The sequence below is a fragment of the Fusarium phalaenopsidis genome (assembly GCF_050370095.1).
Source record: "Fusarium phalaenopsidis strain FUZ10S chromosome Unknown contig_32298, whole genome shotgun sequence".
Classification (NCBI taxonomy): domain Eukaryota; kingdom Fungi; phylum Ascomycota; class Sordariomycetes; order Hypocreales; family Nectriaceae; genus Fusarium; species Fusarium phalaenopsidis.
Window position 1 is genome coordinate 527,635 of NW_028145407.1, and position 17,410 is coordinate 545,044.

Below are 17,410 nucleotides of genomic sequence, written 5' to 3' on the forward strand. Positions count from 1 at the left end.
TCCAGATTTGAGTTTCAACGTGGTCTGGTTTGCGGAAGCTTTACCCCATGTTCTTGACGGCGGCTGTTCTGGAGCTCCATGTCTTGGATTTGCTAAAGTGTCTCTTTCACAGGGTACCAGACCCTAATCCTGCCACAGGGACACATTCGGGGCCTCGGACACCGAAAGTTGTTGAGGCGGGGCAACGGAGCTTGGAAATTGGCCAGTGTTGTGTCGTCTGGACAGGTTGCGGAATACCTGCGGATAATCTTGCAGAGGCTGCTGCACAAGGGGACGGCAGGGACTTGATGACATCCCAAGGGTCCAATGCTACCTTAGGCGAGAGGCGCTTTTGCGAGGTAATGTTGTGCTTGTCATGGATGCTGCAAAGGGGCTCATTGAAGAGCGCTGCTAGCTTTCAATTCGGTCCATTGGGGTTCAATCGATTGAAAGAGCCACGTATCCTCGAATGCGACATCAAGGGTGGCCGCCAAGAACGGGTCTGCAGTTCTGTCGCGCATAAGCTGAGCGGAGATGGAGCCCAGGCAGCTCGCAAAGCTAGGCAGCCGCAATTCCTCGTCTCGTTTTAGCCTATAAAAGAAAACAATGAGGCTGATCCTAAAGTCCCGTGGCTGGGTCCCGTCTGGTTATCGTGAGGCGCATATCAAAAGGGGGAGAGCAACAAGAAACCGAGGCTGGGTGGGGGCTGGGGCCTTGTTCGGATCGACGATGAACGCAAGAATGACTGGCTGGAGTGGAATCTGTACCTGCGTATTGAGGCTGGATCGATTGGTTGTGGGTGGTGATGGATGCACACATGCAGGTCGAGGTTGAAGTAAGCAAGCAATTGATGCGTGTGGTGGAGAGGAGCATGAATAGAAGCACAATGAATGATCAATTGACATGAATTGAAGCTTGGAACTCATTATCTCGACGAGACAATCAGTGATCTGCCCGCCATTGAACCCCCGTGGTAGTAGCCTGCAGCAGCATGCCCCTATAATTGGGCGTTGGAGAGGACACCTTAATACTCACTACCGACGCTAATCTTGGAAACCTAGGGGGGGTTCGTGGCCTTTCCCAACCAATGGGCGCCCTGAGAAGCTGCCGAGGACCCTGTTCTTTTCACCGCCCCTCTCTCAATTGGCAGTGACAATCCAATTGCTCCAGGGTCAAAGCTCCCTCCCCTTCCCCCACGAAATATCCCATCCCATCCCGTCCCCTCAAAAAAGGAGCGGACTCTCTCCCTCCTACCATTTCTTCCTCTTTTCAACATCTACGAGGTTCTGGTAAGCCATTGGGTTCTGTCGACACCATGGCAAAGCCCGCCAACGTTACAGGCGCAGACTTTGAGTTTGTCAAAACTCCCGCCTACCCCAAGCCAGACTTTGACAAGCTCGAGGACTGCGGTGTTCCCACTACCAGGGTGAGTTTTTGCGCCGCTCCATGATGTTTGCTGTCCTTTTGGGAGAGTTGGCAGGCTACTCCAAGCTTGGTTCGGGGTCAATTGGACCCCCATACTCTTGATATGAACGCCAATTGCCTTGTTCAACACAATTCTAACACCTGTCTTTAGTTCCCCGCCATCAAGAATGCTCCTCTTCCCGCCGACGGCTCTGGCGCCGACACCTTCAACAACTATGTCCTGATCTCCATCCTCACCATTGTGCCTTGGTACATGAGCTGGAAGGTCGGTGGTGGCTTCAAGACCACCATCTTCTTCGCTCTCATCGTTGACCTTCCCCTCCTCGCCGTCTGGTGGCTGGTCATCTCGTCCATCAGCCCCCGCAAGACTGAGAAGGTTCGTCTGCCTGGTCGCCCTGTCGAGTTCTACCTCGACTTCAAGAAGGAGTCGGACCGCCTCAAGTACCGCGGCCACAACAAGATCCCCATGGAGACCTTCCACGAGATGTACTTTGACGGCGAGGTCGACTTCAAGGGTGACTGCCTCGAGGTCATGGAGTACCGCCATGACTGGGCTAGCTTCCGCTTCACCATCGGCCTCATCAAGTTCTTCCTCTTTGGCATGATCCCTGAGGTCATCATGCACACTCGTTCTCAGGGTATGTATCTGCGCTCATGACTGCTACCAACGGCGACTAACCTGACATAGACGAGGAGCAGGTCCGTGACCACTATGACCGTGGTGATGACTTCTACGGTTGGTTCCTTGGCCCTCGCATGATCTACACCTCTGGTATCATTTCCAACATCAACCGCGAGGAGACTCTTGAGGAGCTCCAGGACAACAAGCTCACTGTCGTCTGCGAGAAGATCGGCCTGGAAGAGGGCGACAGCATGCTCGACATCGGCTGCGGCTGGGGTACCCTTGCCCGCTTCGCCAGTGAGCAGTATGGTGCTCGCGTCACCGGTGTTACTCTTGGCCGCAACCAGACCGCTTGGGGCAACAGCGCCATGCGCAAGGTTGGCATTCCTGAGGAGCAGAGCAAGATTCTCTGCATGGACTACCGTGATATCCCCGTTCCCGAGGGTGGCTACAAGAAGATTACCTCGCTCGAGATGTCCGAGCACGTTGGTATCCGTCACTTCTCTGGCTTCCTTACTCAGGTCTACAACATGCTTGACGACGATGGTGTCTTCTTCCTCCAGTACGCTGGTCTCCGCAAGGCTTGGCAGTATGAGGATTTCACCTGGGGTCTGTTCATGAACAAGTACATCTTCCCTGGTGCCGATGCTTCCACCCCTCTGGGCTGGGTCGTCGACAAGCTCGAGGGCACTGGCTTTGAGATCAAGCACATTGACACCATCGGTGTTCACTACTCTGCTACCCTCTGGAGGTGGTACCGCAACTGGATGAGCAACCGTGAGAAGGTTGAGGCCAAGTACGGCAAGCGATGGTTCCGCGTAAGTTGACTCCTGAGTGTTTGTTGCAAGATGATGAAATGCTAACTGACCTACAGATCTGGGAGTACTTCCTTGCCTACTCCACCATCATCTCTCGCCAGGGCAGTGCTACTTGCTTCCAGATCACTCTGGTCAAGAACATCAACTCGACACACCGAATTGAGGGTGTTCCCACTCAGTTCGCCCTGTCGGATGCTCTCAACAACAGCCGGGCCGACATTGAGGCCTGGGCCGCCAAGAACAACGTCAAGACTCCTGCTGAGTACCTGTAAAGGTGCAGCTGAGAGATTGACGCGAGCCCCTCGCGAGCTGCTGAGAATGCAGCAAGGCGTCCAACTGGGATGCCTGATGAGAACCAGGGATCGAATTGTCACTTGGTGACGGAAATTGGGAATTAGATCTATCCATATAAATGTCCCAGATTGCGCCCCCTTGGCCGATTGACTCGGTCAGGGCTGGTCCAGATGTGATTGGGAAGTTTCATGTTTCTTTACGACGATAGACGTGATAACGGCAGCGTTGAGGGGGGATATGAGACAGCAGAGCTGATAGAGTGCCACGGCACAATGATGAATTGAAAAGTTTTGACGGTGCTTGTGTCTTGGGTTGAGTGTGTAGGGTGAAGTTGTCATGGGGTTGAAGTCAGGGCTCCATGGCTGATCATGACACCTCAGCATCAGCTCCAATACCTCGAACTGTGGCGTCGTTTCTTCACCTTGAAAAACCTATTATCAACTCGACGTGAATTATTGTAACTTTATTGTACAACCTTGACTCAACAGCTCAGAATTGTCAGTTCAGTTGAAAGTCGGCTATCAGCGGCAGTAACCTTTTCGGGTGAAACATTCAGCTCAGCTCTCACTCGGCGTAAGGAATTGATCATTAACCAACCACCAGACATCAACCCGTCTGGCAACAGCAATACAGAGCTGAGGGCATACAAACAATACCCAGCCAACATGAGGATCCCACTAAGAAGCGTCCCTGTTGTCAGCCGCCGCCTCGGGTGCAGGACATACAGCTCACCACCAAAAACCCTCCCCTCAGCCGTGGAAGCCATCAAAGCGCATCCTCCAAAGATAATACCAGACTACCTCACCCCGATGCCCTCACACCTCCTCACAACAACCCTCACAGACCTCATCTCCCCACAAACGCCAACCTCATCCACTCCAAAGATATCTTCCCCGCCTATCCCTCTTCCGCAGGGCCACCACCTCGTCTACTTCCCCATCCAACTCCCCCCATCAAAGCTCATCCCCGACGGCGCGGATCCGGATCACTCGCCTGGACCGCCGTTTACGAGACGTGTCTGGGCGGGCGGAGAGGTTACTTATGGGAAGGGATGGAAGAAGATGGCGCTTGATGGGAGGGATGTCGTGTGTAGGGAAAAGGTGGAGGATGTGAGCTTGAGGGGTAGGGAGGGTGAGGAGAAAGTGTTTGTGGATGTTTGGAGGAGGTATGGGATTGGTCATGATGAAGTTGAGGAGAGAAAAGAGTGGGAGATTGAGGAGAGGAGGACGTTGGTGTTTATGAGAGAGGAGGAGACTTCGACATCATCGCCACCTCGCCTCATCAAGTGTAAGTTCCTACACCAACGATACAAGTTAAATAGTACTGATGTATCCAGACCCTCATCCTTCATCTCACTCTATATCCCTCACTCCCACGGCAACTCACCTCTTCCACTTCTCAGCGCTCTCCTTCAACGCGCACTCAATCCATATCGACCCCGTCTACGCGCAAGAAGTCGACGGTCACAGAGCGCTTCTTGTTCACGGGCCTCTTACCCTGGCGCTGATGCTCCGCGTGCTAAACGACCACATCGGCCCAGCCTTGTCAGTCAGCAAGTTTTCGTACAGAAACTACGCACCTCTCTATGTCGACGAGCAAATGACGATTCATCTCCGCAAAGTCTCACGAGAGGACGCCACCGAGGAACGTTGGGATGTTTGGATTGAGGGACCCGAAGGAGGCATGGCAGTCAAGGGCAATGCCCATGTTGCTCCCGTAAATACAGACGCATCATGATAGAGAGCATATTTCAAACATGAAAAGACTCGATTTGTATTCTAGAAAAATGCCGACAGGCTACAATTGACCAGTCCAACACTGGCATGACCCAAGGTAGACAGAACGCCCCTTTGTCACCCCTTCTATTATCCAGCATCCATCCATCAATTTTCCTTTTTCGCATAGTATCACACAAGATACACTGTCGCTGAAAAGCAACAAGATGTACGCCATTAGTTATTTTACAGAGTAAAAAAAAACATCTACTCGGCCCATCCAAACACCTCGCTCAGCGCAAGCGTGTTGCTGCGCAGGCCTGTCAACGTGACCAAAATGGCCACCAGATCAAGCACCAAGAGCGTCACGCCTGCAAAGATGAATCGAGGGTTGAACACGCGGTAGAGCATCAGGTGGCGGCGCAACCAGCCGGCCCAGCTCATAGTAGCAAGGGCTTCAACGGCAAAGTAAGCGATAAACACACCCAGCCCGCGAGTCGCCGTCTCTAGCACTCCCCTCTGCTTAGGGCCAACTTTCCAAAGAGCGAGAAGAGGTACCGACGCCACAGCCAGGATCTGGGCGCCAAAGGTGTTGAGAGCCAGGACAATGGGAGTCCAAGGGTAACGGACAGAAAAGAGCGGAATAAAGGCACTGTCCCACTGGATGCTGGAAAGAACCGCCTGGTGACCTGTCTTGAAGAAATAAAAGTTTCCAAGAACGGCGAGCATGACGGGTCCGATCGGGTTCGTCTTGAGTTCGTTGAGGTCCAGCAACTCGGCCAGCGTGAGGATCTGCCAGAACATCAGGGCGAGGGCTCCGCCACCCATTGGCTTGGTGAGGAGGAAGCAGCCCAAGAGAAAGTTGAGAGGGAGCAACAGATAGCGGGCGCCAATGGCGTTGCCATATCCAAGAATGCTCACGAGAGGCCGGCCATTAGCTCCGGCTGACGACAAGATAGACACGCAAGGAGGCGCCCAGACAAAAGCGGTGCTTCCAGCAACAAAGGCCAGGGCGAGCACCGTCTGAGCCACATAGACTCCAATTGTCTTGGGCGTTCCCTCGGGGAGTCTTCCTTCAAGCCAGCCTCCGTTGTCTGCGGCGTCGAGAACCCAGTGGGCAGCAGCAAGGAAAAGACCCCCGCGAAGGACATAGCCAATCCAGGTGGGTGCAAGACCCTCGTAGGATCTGCTTGAGACGAGGAACGACTTGATGATAGCCGGGAGGGCAATAAAGACAACAAAAGGAATGATGAGCTGCCACGTCGCAGAAGTGGACGAAGTTGACGAGGCATAGTATGTCGAGGTACAGTACGGCATCTGCTCCTCGCGGCAGAGCTTGGAGTATGACGCAAGACGACCAAGAACAATGAAAGCGACTGAGTGGTAGACCGCCAGGGTCTTGTCGCGACGAGACTCGATTCGGAGCCCAGCAACAGCGCTGGCCACACCGAACGTGGTGATGAAGAAGAGAAGGATGGAATCTTCCCAGATGGTGTAAGAGTTGGACGCGAACCCGATCGACTGGCTGACGGTAAAAACAACAGCCATCCAGCCCCAGAAGGACGTCGGAAGAACGTTCAGGATAGTCTTGCCCACTTCGTGGAGAGATGAACCAACGCCAGCCATGAATAACACTGCCACCAGAGCAGCAAGGCCATCCCTTGGCTGCTGACGATACAGGCCAACTCCAGTGAGAACAGAAACAGTGAAGAGAATCTTGGGATCCCAGAGACCCTTGAGAATGTTCTTGTGAAAGACATCGGCTTGGTCCTCCTCGTTCTCCTTGAAGGCCAGAAGCTCCAGCTTCTTCTCGGCGTAATCAAGCTCAGCATCGTTCAGGACCACATAATCATCTGCCTCATCTCGAGACGAGTACATAAGAAGCAGGACAACACCGACACCAAAGACAACAATGCCCATGATCATGCGAGGGACATCGAAGCGAGCCCAGAGATCCTTGCAAACTAGCAGAGTTCCCTCCTGGAACTTGGAGAAGGCGGTATAGATGTCGCGGTCATTCTTGACGATTTCGAGAGCAGAAGACCAGAGAGCGGCGGGCGAACCAGCCTCGTTGCTCTGTGAGATACCCTGGGCCTTGTGGTAAGATTCTTGGTATCTCTCAATACCAGCCGAGGCGACACGCGACACGGCGGCAAGGTTGCGCCAGTCGTTACCCTTGACACCAGCAAAAGCCTCCTCGATGGGACCCCCCAGGTTGTTGTAAGGAATAGGGATTCCCAGAAGCAGAGCAAGAGTCGGCACGAGATCAATCTGGTTCACGGGTCGAATCTTGGCGTTGGCTGGAGGTGTGGCGTACTCGGGTGAAGTTCTACCGAAGAAGGGCTTCTTCGAGTACATCCACAGCGCAGCCTCCACTTCGTCATCACTCTCACCACCGTGATCGCCCTTGCTGTCCATGCCGTGATCTCCCATAACGACAAGGAGAGTCTTGTCGTCTAGGGTCTCAACGACCTTGCGGACAAACTCGTCCATCTGTCGAAGCTTGGCACCCATGGCGGGATGGTCGGGTCCATATCGATGACCGGCATGATCAACACCCAAGCAGTGTCCAATAAGCAGATCCCAATCACCCTTGCGCTTCGAGTCCAACAAAGGGAAGATGTTGTCAATGACACCATTGTCAACAGTGTGAAGGTCCCAGACGTTGAAGCTGTCGTATGCCTTGCTGATGTTGGGCTCAAAGTACCCAGGGAAGAGAGACCACCACGTATCATCACCAAGATGAGCAATCTTCTTGCCAGCATCCCTCAGCTGCATCAACAGGTTATCCTCCTCGATGGCCGTTCCCGCAAAGTTGCTACCCGCGTCAAGGAAGGTCGGCAGGGTTCCGGTGGTGAGACCCTTGAGCCTCTGCAGCGTCGTCGTGGGAGGATCGGCGATGAAGGGGCGAAGGAAGGCATTATGAGGCGACTTGGATGCGGTCTCGTAGAGATAGGGGAAGGCATTGTGGAAGTGGTGGGCCTGCTCCGGATCCTCGGGAACCGTAAAGTCGTAGCGAAGCGCGTCAACCAGGATGACAACAGCTCGATCGAAAGACTTGGGGTGCCAGCAGCCGCGGTCGACGTTCAAGTATCCCTTGGTGTTTTCAATTGGGGGCAGCGTGCAGTTTGACTTTTCCTCCAGCACCATCCGGGTAAGGAGGAAGCCGCTGGTAAAGAGCCAGATGCCCAGGGCGTGGACGGCGAGCACCCAGACCCAAAAGGCTACAGCCCATCGCCAACGCTTCTCGTACGTCTTGGATCGCCTCTTATCCAGAGCTGCGCGTCGTCGCTCGAGAGCCTCGACATTCTCGTCGGCGGGAGGAAGACCCTGGGTGGCAGCGGCTGCGCGCTGTGCTTCGCGGGCACGTTCAGCTTTGGCCCATTGTTCGGCGATCTTTTGGTGCTCGGATTGGGGTTGCTGCTTGGCCTTAGCCTTTGGTTTAGGGCTCTTCGGGGGCATCTTGGACGTCTCTTTCTTCGGGATCAGGGTCGCAATGGCAATCGAATCGAAACCGTCGTAGGGGCCATTGGGTTGCCCACGCGGCGCAGGTTGGAGTGGAGGTTGAGAGAAGAAGGTGTTGGACGTGGCCCCGACTGTGAGGGACATGCAAGTAAATGCCCTGAGAGACTTTTGTGGTGGAGCTTCCATGGATCGTTTCAGTGGAGTCTCTAGCCTCGGTCTCCAGGGGAGCTCCAAGCAAGGGACCCAATGATGTCAGTCTATTACTGCGCACCTCGATGGCCTCTTGGCAATCAAATGATCATTCACCAAAGGGAACACGCACTCAATGATTGTTGTAGGGAAGAGAAAATAGGATTTCATTATCATCAGTCTGTACATGAATACGTATTGCTCTAGTACAAAAACACAATCCCAACCAACAGCTGTCCTTCTCAAGCCAAATTGCCCTCTCACTCTTTGAGACGTCAGAGTATGGTCGTTCATATCTATCTGCAAACACAAAACATGAAAGTCGACGTGGCATGATTCCATCCCTGAAATTCCACCCAGAACGCCGTTCAAATGCTTGGAACCTACCCCAAGATGCACTACCTTTTTCAAACTTGTCGCCCCCTGATTTTCGAGATTGAGCTGCAAAGCATCATTCTCTAGTCATACATGTCAACATTGGTGGTTGGAGGGATGTCACCAGCTCCGCTGGCTCGTCTCCTTTCTTGTCGTCGTCGACGTCGATTGTCCGCTGCAGATCCAGCGTCAGTTGGTGGCCCGGGAGGTACAGTTGGTCCAGATGCTATAGGAGGAGATGGAGATAGACCACTCCATGTGCCGTGGCTCTCCGGACCTCCCATACTTCCCAAGCTCGAGACTGTCTGGCCTCCAAACGGTGTCATTCCAGACGGCCCAGCTTGCGCCGGCTGTCCAGAGTAGTAGGCCGAGTCCTTGGGTCGTCGTTGCTTGGCAAAGGCCGGGTTAGGGGGAGATAGAGGAGCCTCTTCCGCTCCCATCTCGGCCCGCCGTTGACTCGAGTCTCGTCTGTATCGTCGCCGTCCATGAGTAGGAGATTCCAGTCCAGAGATACTGCTCTCAGAGTCTCTGCGGCCGCGAGCGCGTTTCGCTTCTTCCTCTGTGAGTCGTCGAAGAGTCACGTTCCTTTCCTTGTCGTCGTGGACCTTGAGCTTGACACTGAGACTGGCTGGTGACGCATAACGCTCTTGAGGTTCTCCGTCGTCGCCTGTCAATCTGATCGTGCTTCGTTCACCTGGTCTGCTCTGGCGAGATCTATGAGGTCGAGAACCTGGAGATATTCCTGAACCAGTAGTCTCAGTAGGTGCCAGAGCAGGTGCAAGAATACCCTGAGGATCCGGCGGCATCGATGGCATGGAGGCAGGCTCGATGTCTTGTCTCGACCGAGATGCTCCCTGGCCACTTGCCGCTGGAAGGGTTTCGGGTGGTAGCGTGCTCATTTCCGTAGGGGGGATGTAATTGCCACGAGGAGGCCGGGGTTCAATGGTCGACTCGGACATCTCGGTTGACAATACCGTCTCTGCAGCAGGATAGCCTGTCTGTCGCCTTTGAACAGGGCGGCGAGATGCCCTCCTCGTGGGAGAGGGGTGTCCGTCTCCAGTAAACCTAGATAGCGAGGTGCCGGATCTCAAGTCCTCTTCGTCCCTCAGGCGTTCTTCCTCCTTTGCGTTCCTCCTGTCTGCCATCTTCTTGGCAAACCAGCCCATACCGAATCCACCAAATAGTCCCTTAGCAAATCCACCACTTGGTTTCTCAGGTTGTGGCCGCCGAGACGGGCTCACATAAGATGAGTAATCCGATTCTTCGAAGACGCTACGCCGAGAAGGTGGTGGGCGACGTGCTGCTCGTGGCGTTACTGACGGAGGGGGAGAGCTCATCATGGATTCGGTTCCGTCAGCCGCGCTCCTAAGTTGGGACATGACGGGCGGTGGACGACGGCTTCCAGAGGGTGGGATAAGCGAAGTTTTGGTGATGTCTGGTTCCCTCCTGTGTTCCGGTGTGACTGTGCTGGTGAAATCGGTCCTGCTAAGATCGGTTCTCGTAAACTCAGTCCTTGTATAATCCGTCATCGTAGGAGCACTCCGGCTTGAACGATGTCGCCGTGGTGTTTCGGTTGATACAGCCGTATACTCAGAATAGTCTTCGTCTCGGGCTCGATCCTTCTTGGCCAAGAGTTTTCCGAGGCCCAAGATGGCCAAGAACTTTGCGAATCCACCGCCTCCCTCTGCCTTTCTGGTTGGAGCCTCCGAGTACTTTTCCCCTGTCATGCCGGTAAGATAGCTAGCCGAGCCAGTCCGGGACGGGAGGACTTCAGGTCCACGGCTTCGGTCGAGGGAAGGAGATCGACTGCGAATTCGGCTGCGGTCGTCTCCGTCCTTGTTCTTGTTTCGTCCTCGAGCCAGAGCCGCAAGTCCCGCTCCTGCGGCAAGAGGGCCCAACCATTTAGCCTTGCTAGTGTGACCAGTCTGACCAGTATGATCAGTCCTATAGTCGGAGAAATACTCAGACTCGGTGATTCGTGTGCGTGTATCCTCAGAGGGGGGCACCTCGGACCGCGCTCCGCTCATGTAATACTCTCGCCGATCCGCCGACCTCCAACTCAGGATAAAGTAAAAGATGAGGAGGAAGAACATCCAGACGGCGTAGAGAATGAAACAGTATAGAGGTGAGCCGTACAGGGTGAGACCCAGTGGGACCTGGGCAATACCCAAAAGGGCAATCACCCTGCCGAACCATTGGTGGAGCATGATGCGGAGCGATCGGGACTTGGTGATCCTGAGTACTAGACGTCCTCCAAAAAGTTGGAGGAGGAAGAGGGTAAATATGGCGACACCAATTCCATGATGAGGGTTCGTGAGGCTTCTCTCGGGTCCCACGGCGAAATATCCGAGAACGAAGACGGCTATCAACATCAATCCGGCAAAGATGTTGACCTGGGCATGGTATTTGACGGCCCAGCCGGGACGGTTGGCGTAGAATCTTGCCGTCATGACGGAGAAGGGGATGAGGAAGAGGAATATTATCACGGCCATGATGGCGTGGGCTAGAACGAGGCTGTGGTATTGTTTAACCGTGGAAAATCTGTTTCCCATGCCTATGACGACTTGTTAGTCTTGTCTCCAATATGGGCGATGCAGGACGAAATACCATTGTATCGCATCGTTTCGTAATTGAGGCCCTGAAGATTGGGCAGTAGAAAGGTATTCTTGTCAAAGTCCCATGTTCCATCCCCTACAACCATGGTCTCCGAATCATAACTCACTGCACCAGGTGCAGAGAGTTCATCTGTTGCCGGCGCCATGATGGCGACGACGAGATGGAACGGGGTGTTTCAGTCAGGACGGGTATAGTGTCTCTCGATGGCAGACAAGCAAAGATCGATTTGGAGAAGCGGATGTGGTTTCAAGATAGGAATGCTGTGGCTGTCGTCAACGATATCGTAGGGCCGTTTCGTAGGTTGGAAAGCGGTGACGAGTGTCTTAGGCCAGAGAACCTGGCGGACACATGTTGGTCGAGCGTGGTGTAGTCGTCGTCGTCCAAGATAAGGGGTTATTGATTATCGCAATCAATTTTGGGAGTAAGTTTGTGCGAGGAAAAGGAAGCTTGAAAAAGCCAAGCACACGTCACGGCGTAAACTAAGAGCGAGGTCCTCGGAGGCAGCTCTTCAAGTTCTGACCCGACTCGGTTGCTAGGACTCGTTGGTGGGGAAACGACAGCGCATGTGGCTGCTTGGCTGCTATCTTTGTTTTGTGGGGCGAATCCTGGAGTTGTGGCTGAGGCGTTCGTATTCTTTTTGTTGAGGTGGAGCTGTGGCTGGGAAACCTCTCACGTGATTAAACACGTGCATCCTTTTTCACCATCATGATTCATGATGGACAACCTTGTCATGATGTCAAGTTGCACAAATTATCAGCACAATTAACTGCCTACAATTCTGCCGGCACGTGCACACTCTTTTAGAACCCTCTCCCAAGTTGGAAACTCTTGTCGGCAATCCATAGAATTGGCGGCCGACCCTTGTGCTACTCCATTGTTTCAGCCGTGGTCCGAATCATCCGTTTCCATCCTCCTGCCTGAAGCGGCCACGCTCTCACGATGTTCAGACGATGCTAGCGCTTAGAAGTCAACTTACCTCTAACAATGAAAACACTAGGGCCTTGGCTTGTTCAAGGATGTAGAAACAATTTTTCGTCTCAATGCAACCTGGTTGATGATCGGTCGATCCTCGATCAGCGTCTTCAGCCCCTTTCCATCGATAGATCTCTCCGCAGCAGTACCCGACTTTATGCGTCTCTCACAATGATATAAAGCATTTCATCGTCTTTAATTAAGGCAACTATACCATGAAACGTTTGACTGCAGCTCAGTGAGCCCCCTGAGGGCGGCCCCACTGTCGATTGAAACATGAGAACCAGGATTGTGGGATGAGATGCATCTTTGCGCTGCTCCAGGGCTGAAGATTCCCTGAACAGATCAATCGGTCCGCGAATCCTCAGCTTCAAGGTCAGGGTTGCATCCTTTGCCTTCATACGTTGTACTGCATGTGAATCCTTCTCGGGAGCATGAACTAGCAGTCCCTTCATGTTATGAGTTTCGTTTCCACCCAAGATGGTGGCTTATAACTACTTCGGTCCTTCCGTTCATCTCCAAGTTAGCCATTGACTTTCACTTTGAACTACCTTTCTTTCTTTACTCTCTCTTACTACTATTGTGACTGCCTTTACGGTGCTGGTCACTTTGTTCATTCGAAATGTTGACTTCTTCCTTGTTGACTGCCCTCGCGGCTTTGGCTTCATCCGCCCACGCCTGGCTCCCTTCCGACAACTCTCATACCGGCATCAACAAGCGTGACGTCACCCTATTCACTTATCCTCTGCAGCCAGGCCCGAACAAGAGATGGCTTCCCAGCAGCAACAAGATCCGAGGTGTGAACCTTGGTTCTCTCTTCGTCTACGAGCCCTGGATCGACAGTCAAGAGTGGGCCAACACTGGATGTGAGGGGGAGAAGTCTGAGTTTGACTGTGTCATGAACAAGGGCCAAGAAAGTGCGGATAAGGCTTTCCAGGAGCACTGGAAGCGCTTCATTACCCAGGAGGACCTTGATGAGATGGCCAGCTACGGTTTGAACACGATCCGCGTTCCTCTGGGATACTGGCTGAAGGAAGATCTTGTGGATGCGTCGGAACATTTCCCCAAGGTATGGCTATCAGAAAGGCAGCCAGAATGTCACTAACATATTCAAGGGAGGGCTTGACTACTTGACCCAGCTCTGCGGCTGGGCCAGTGACCGAGGCTTCTACATCATCCTTGAGTAGGTAATTTGCCCAAATCATCAACATTTCTAACACCGAATAGTCTTCACGGTGCCCCTGGGGCCCAGGAGCCCAACCAACCATTCACCGGCCAGTATGCTCCCTCGGTCGGATTCTACAACGACTACAACTATGGACGTGCCGTTGAGTGGCTCGAGTGGATCACCGACATTATCCATACCAAGAACGAATACCGCAACGTCGGCATGCTGGAGATCGTGAATGAGCCCCTGAACTGGGACAAGGCGGTTGATTCTCTGCGAAACACCTACTATCCCAACGCCTACAAGGTAGCAAAAGACCCCCTTTTTTAAAAGTCAAATGCTCATATAGTTAGGCCATCCGCAAGGTCGAAGACAACCTCAAGGTCGCCACCAACGACCGCCTCCACATCCAGATGATGGGCTCCCTCTGGGGCAGCGGCAACCCCACCGAGTTCCTCGACGACACGTCCTTCACGGCGTTTGACGACCACCGCTACCTCAAGTGGGACACGAGCGTCGAAGTCTCGCAGAGCGCCTATATCCAAAAGTCGTGCCAGGACGACCGCAACACCGACGGTCCCACCATCGTCGGCGAGTGGAGTATCGCCGTGCCTGATGATGTTGAGCAGACGGATGCTTGGAAGCCTCAGAGCCAGAAGGACTTTTACAGCAAGTGGTTTGCTGCTCAGGTCCATGCTTACGAGCAGCATACCCTTGGCTGGGTGTTTTGGACTTGGAAGACCAACCTCGGTGATGACTACCGTTGGTCTTATAGAGGTGCGTGGGTGTGACTATTGACAGGGTTCTGATACTAACGATTTACAGATGCTGCGAGGGCCGGCGTTATTCCCAAGGATCTCCACTCTCTCCCAAGCGTCTGCTAGACGCCTGCCTTCGGGTTGGATTGGCCTCAAGTCAACAACAGCTCCCGCGGAGCATGTACACTGTTTATTTCACAGTCTGTCGTTCATGTATTTGCCTCGCTTACCGTTCCTTGTACATAAAGCATCTTACTTTGAATTATAGAATCAGCACATTAGAACTTGAGGCTGTATGAAGCTGGCTTACAGCCACTATGACACCAAGGGAGAGAACAAACAAGACTAACCAATATGCATTTATTACTCGGTATTACCATTCTAACTCTCATAGGTAGTCATAGTTTTCTATCTAAGATGCCTCCACATTAATTACCTCCTCAACATCAGAACAAGCCAAGCCGCCAAGCGATATCCAGCAATGATGGAAATCATGATGCCAACATCCCTTCCCATATGTCCCGTTGAATATCCATACTGATCCAGCACAGCCTGTCCATCGATCTTGCACTGATCCGCCAAAGGCGAGTCGTACATGCAACGACACCCATCACCACAGCTGTATACGCGCTCCGAGAATTCATTGACCATCATGCCCTCAAAGACATACTTCTGGTAGTCCCAGTAGTGAAACACGTACTTGTAAAACACGTTGAGAATAGTGGGAGGCACCATGAATCCACCGACAGACATCCACAAGCCGTTTGCAAAGGCCACGAGTGCCAGTGAGATGACGAAGCTAGGGAACAGCGATGTCATGAACACAACGAGGGACTCAGCCGCCAGAAGATCAAGGAACAGCCACATAACCCATGTAAAGAAGGCAGTCGCCGTGGGCTGAAAGTTGGACAGCCAGTAAGAGATGACGGAGAAGAGTATCGAGATGAGGAACAGATACGGGATGCCGATGAAGAAGTTGGACAGGATCAGCTCCGTCGCTCCGTACAGGCCGTTGTGGTGCTCCTTGACGTACTGCAGCCTGTCCTCGAGGAATGCCGGGACGTATGCGACTGCCATGAAGCTCATGAATGCGGAACCGAAGAAGATGGCGTTGATGAAAGGCTGGATAGACCCCTGGTCTGGGTCGAGACGCACCCACACGGTACCCATCATGATGGCGAGACCAAGATACATGGCCAGACGGATGCCATAAGCCACCACGTCGCGATAGCTCTTGACAAAGCTTCGGTGAAGGAGAGTGAGCGTCAGACTGGGCATACTGGGCCTCTTCTCAACTGCTTCGGTGCTCAAGTTCCCGCCGGCCGACTCAGCCGCTGCGATGGCGTTGCCCAGCTCACTTGCTTGTCGAGATGACTGCCAAGCTACCTGAAGTTTATCCAGCTTGCGTGCCGCCTCTTCCCTATCCTGCGCAAAGTCAATGTTAACCAGCTCGAGCAGATGCTCCGCCGGGTTAACATATTGCGGCAGTGTAGCGCCAGCCTCTGCATAGTAAGTCGCAACATCCGCCACGGGACCAAAGTAATGCGTCTTCCCTCCAGATAAAAGCAATAACTTATCAAATAAGTTAAAAGTCGAAGTTGAAGGTTGATGGATGGAGCACACGACGACGAGGTTGTTGCGCCTGGCGACGGCGCGCAGGTACCGGACGACCTCACAGCTAGCAGCTGAGTCGAGGCCACTCGTGGGCTCATCGAGGAAAAGCAGCTTTGGGCTGGTTATGAGCTGGCTAGCAACACCGACGCGGCGCTTCTGGCCGCCAGAGATTCCCTTGCGGATGGGCGTGCCGATGAGTGTGTTGGCCTGGCCGACCAGACCAAAGGATTCCAGGAGGCTGTCGATGCGCATAAGACGTTCGCGCTTGGGAAGGGAGCTGTTGACCACGTCAGAGATGTATTCATGATATCAGTCATGGGTCAACATACCTAGTACTAGCAAGTCGTGAGGAAAACTCGAGCGTCTCGCGCACAGTCAAGGATCCGATAAGAGCATCCTCCTGCTCAACAAAGCATGACACTTCTCTAAACGCTGCTCGCGATAGGCGACTTCCGTTGACAAGAACCTCAGCCTCGACATCGCTGGCGTTTGTCGGCCGACGGGCTAGGACGTTGAGAAGTGTCGTCTTTCCGCAACCTGAAGGGCCCATGAGGGCGCAGATCTCGCCTAAATTCGTAAAGCAAGTCAGATACAGTTGTCAGTGACGGGGTGCACACAAGCTCAACTCACCTGCTTCAACGACACCCTCGACATTATCGACAATAGCCTTTGGCTCCTTCGTCTCACGATCCTTCACCGTCACCGTAACACCGCGCCACGTAAGGTTCTTGACTGTCGTGTTAAACAGATGCTTCTCTGCAACTGGGCGCTCTTCAAGATCCATGGTGGGCTCGATGTTGTCCATGAGACAGTACTGATCAACCCTCATGGGGGAAGAAAAACGAGAGCGGGGGAAGAAGCAAGATATATAAAGGGCGATCGATCTGCCTGGGCAACGAAAATTATGTCAAATTTGGGAACGGGAATGGCGGCGTAAGCTAGCTCGCAACCAGGTGGCATCCACAATCTTGGAGATTTGATATCGGATCTCGGGGTGGTGTTTAGAACTTGGTTCAAACCCTCTTGATTTCCACCCATTGACAGCTGTGACCAAGTCTATATATTATCATTCAAGACCTCCGCTTAGTACCTCTCTTTCTTTCATCGAACGATATCCAAATTGCCCATCAAATTTTCCAGATCCGAGCAAAAAACCCCAGCTGAAGCACCCCAAAATCTGACATGCGTAACACAGACCCATGCCCGCATTCCTCAGCTACCGACGCTAGGCATTCAACTCTGCAGCGTGTAAGCGCGTCCCCCGGACCAAGATACCAGAAGGGAAATGCCCCGGACCAAGATAGGCTCTCGCCCATCATTCTTCTGGTACGGCACGAGGCCGGCATCCGCCCCCGAGACCCAGCCCGGACTGTGGAGCCCGGTGCCCGTTCCCGCTTCGG

At 53.4% G+C, this 17,410-nt stretch overlaps 6 protein-coding genes across 6 annotated transcripts; 3 read left to right on the forward strand and 3 right to left on the reverse strand.

Annotated features, from left to right (window-relative positions):
* Positions 1–1,294: 1,294 nt before the first annotated feature.
* Positions 1,295–3,116, forward strand: LRP88_06753 (S-adenosyl-L-methionine-dependent methyltransferase; the record flags this gene model as incomplete). The annotated part of the gene is made up of 4 exons (XM_083243291.1): positions 1,295–1,405; positions 1,556–2,042; positions 2,093–2,844; positions 2,901–3,116. 4 exons carry the CDS (start codon positions 1,295–1,297, stop codon positions 3,114–3,116), a joined length of 1,566 nt encoding a protein of 521 aa, XP_083100515.1.
* Positions 3,117–3,803: 687 nt separating this feature from the next.
* On the forward strand, positions 3,804–4,875 carry LRP88_06754 (uncharacterized protein; the record flags this gene model as incomplete). The annotated part of the gene is made up of 3 exons (XM_083243292.1): positions 3,804–4,423; positions 4,475–4,578; positions 4,679–4,875. 3 exons carry the CDS (start codon positions 3,804–3,806, stop codon positions 4,873–4,875), a joined length of 921 nt encoding a protein of 306 aa, XP_083100516.1.
* Positions 4,876–5,120: 245 nt separating this feature from the next.
* On the reverse strand, positions 5,121–8,315 carry LRP88_06755 (mannose-ethanolamine phosphotransferase GPI13; the record flags this gene model as incomplete). Its single annotated transcript, XM_083243293.1, has 1 exon — positions 5,121–8,315. The coding sequence occupies one exon, from the start codon at positions 8,313–8,315 to the stop codon at positions 5,121–5,123; it is 3,195 nt and encodes a 1,064-aa protein (XP_083100517.1).
* A 650-nt stretch (positions 8,316–8,965) lies between these two features.
* LRP88_06756 (cytochrome b561 domain-containing protein) lies at positions 8,966–11,643 on the reverse strand (the record flags this gene model as incomplete). Its single annotated transcript, XM_083243294.1, has 2 exons — positions 8,966–11,436; positions 11,490–11,643. The coding sequence occupies 2 exons, from the start codon at positions 11,641–11,643 to the stop codon at positions 8,966–8,968; spliced, it is 2,625 nt and encodes an 874-aa protein (XP_083100518.1).
* A 1,449-nt stretch (positions 11,644–13,092) lies between these two features.
* On the forward strand, positions 13,093–14,522 carry LRP88_06757 (glycoside hydrolase superfamily; the record flags this gene model as incomplete). The annotated part of the gene is made up of 4 exons (XM_083243295.1): positions 13,093–13,539; positions 13,723–13,944; positions 13,992–14,415; positions 14,464–14,522. The coding sequence occupies 4 exons, from the start codon at positions 13,093–13,095 to the stop codon at positions 14,520–14,522; spliced, it is 1,152 nt and encodes a 383-aa protein (XP_083100519.1).
* Positions 14,523–14,828: 306 nt separating this feature from the next.
* LRP88_06758 (P-loop containing nucleoside triphosphate hydrolase protein) lies at positions 14,829–16,794 on the reverse strand (the record flags this gene model as incomplete). The annotated part of the gene is made up of 3 exons (XM_083243296.1): positions 14,829–16,287; positions 16,340–16,577; positions 16,641–16,794. The coding sequence occupies 3 exons, from the start codon at positions 16,792–16,794 to the stop codon at positions 14,829–14,831; spliced, it is 1,851 nt and encodes a 616-aa protein (XP_083100520.1).
* Between the last annotated feature and the right edge of the window lie 616 nt (positions 16,795–17,410).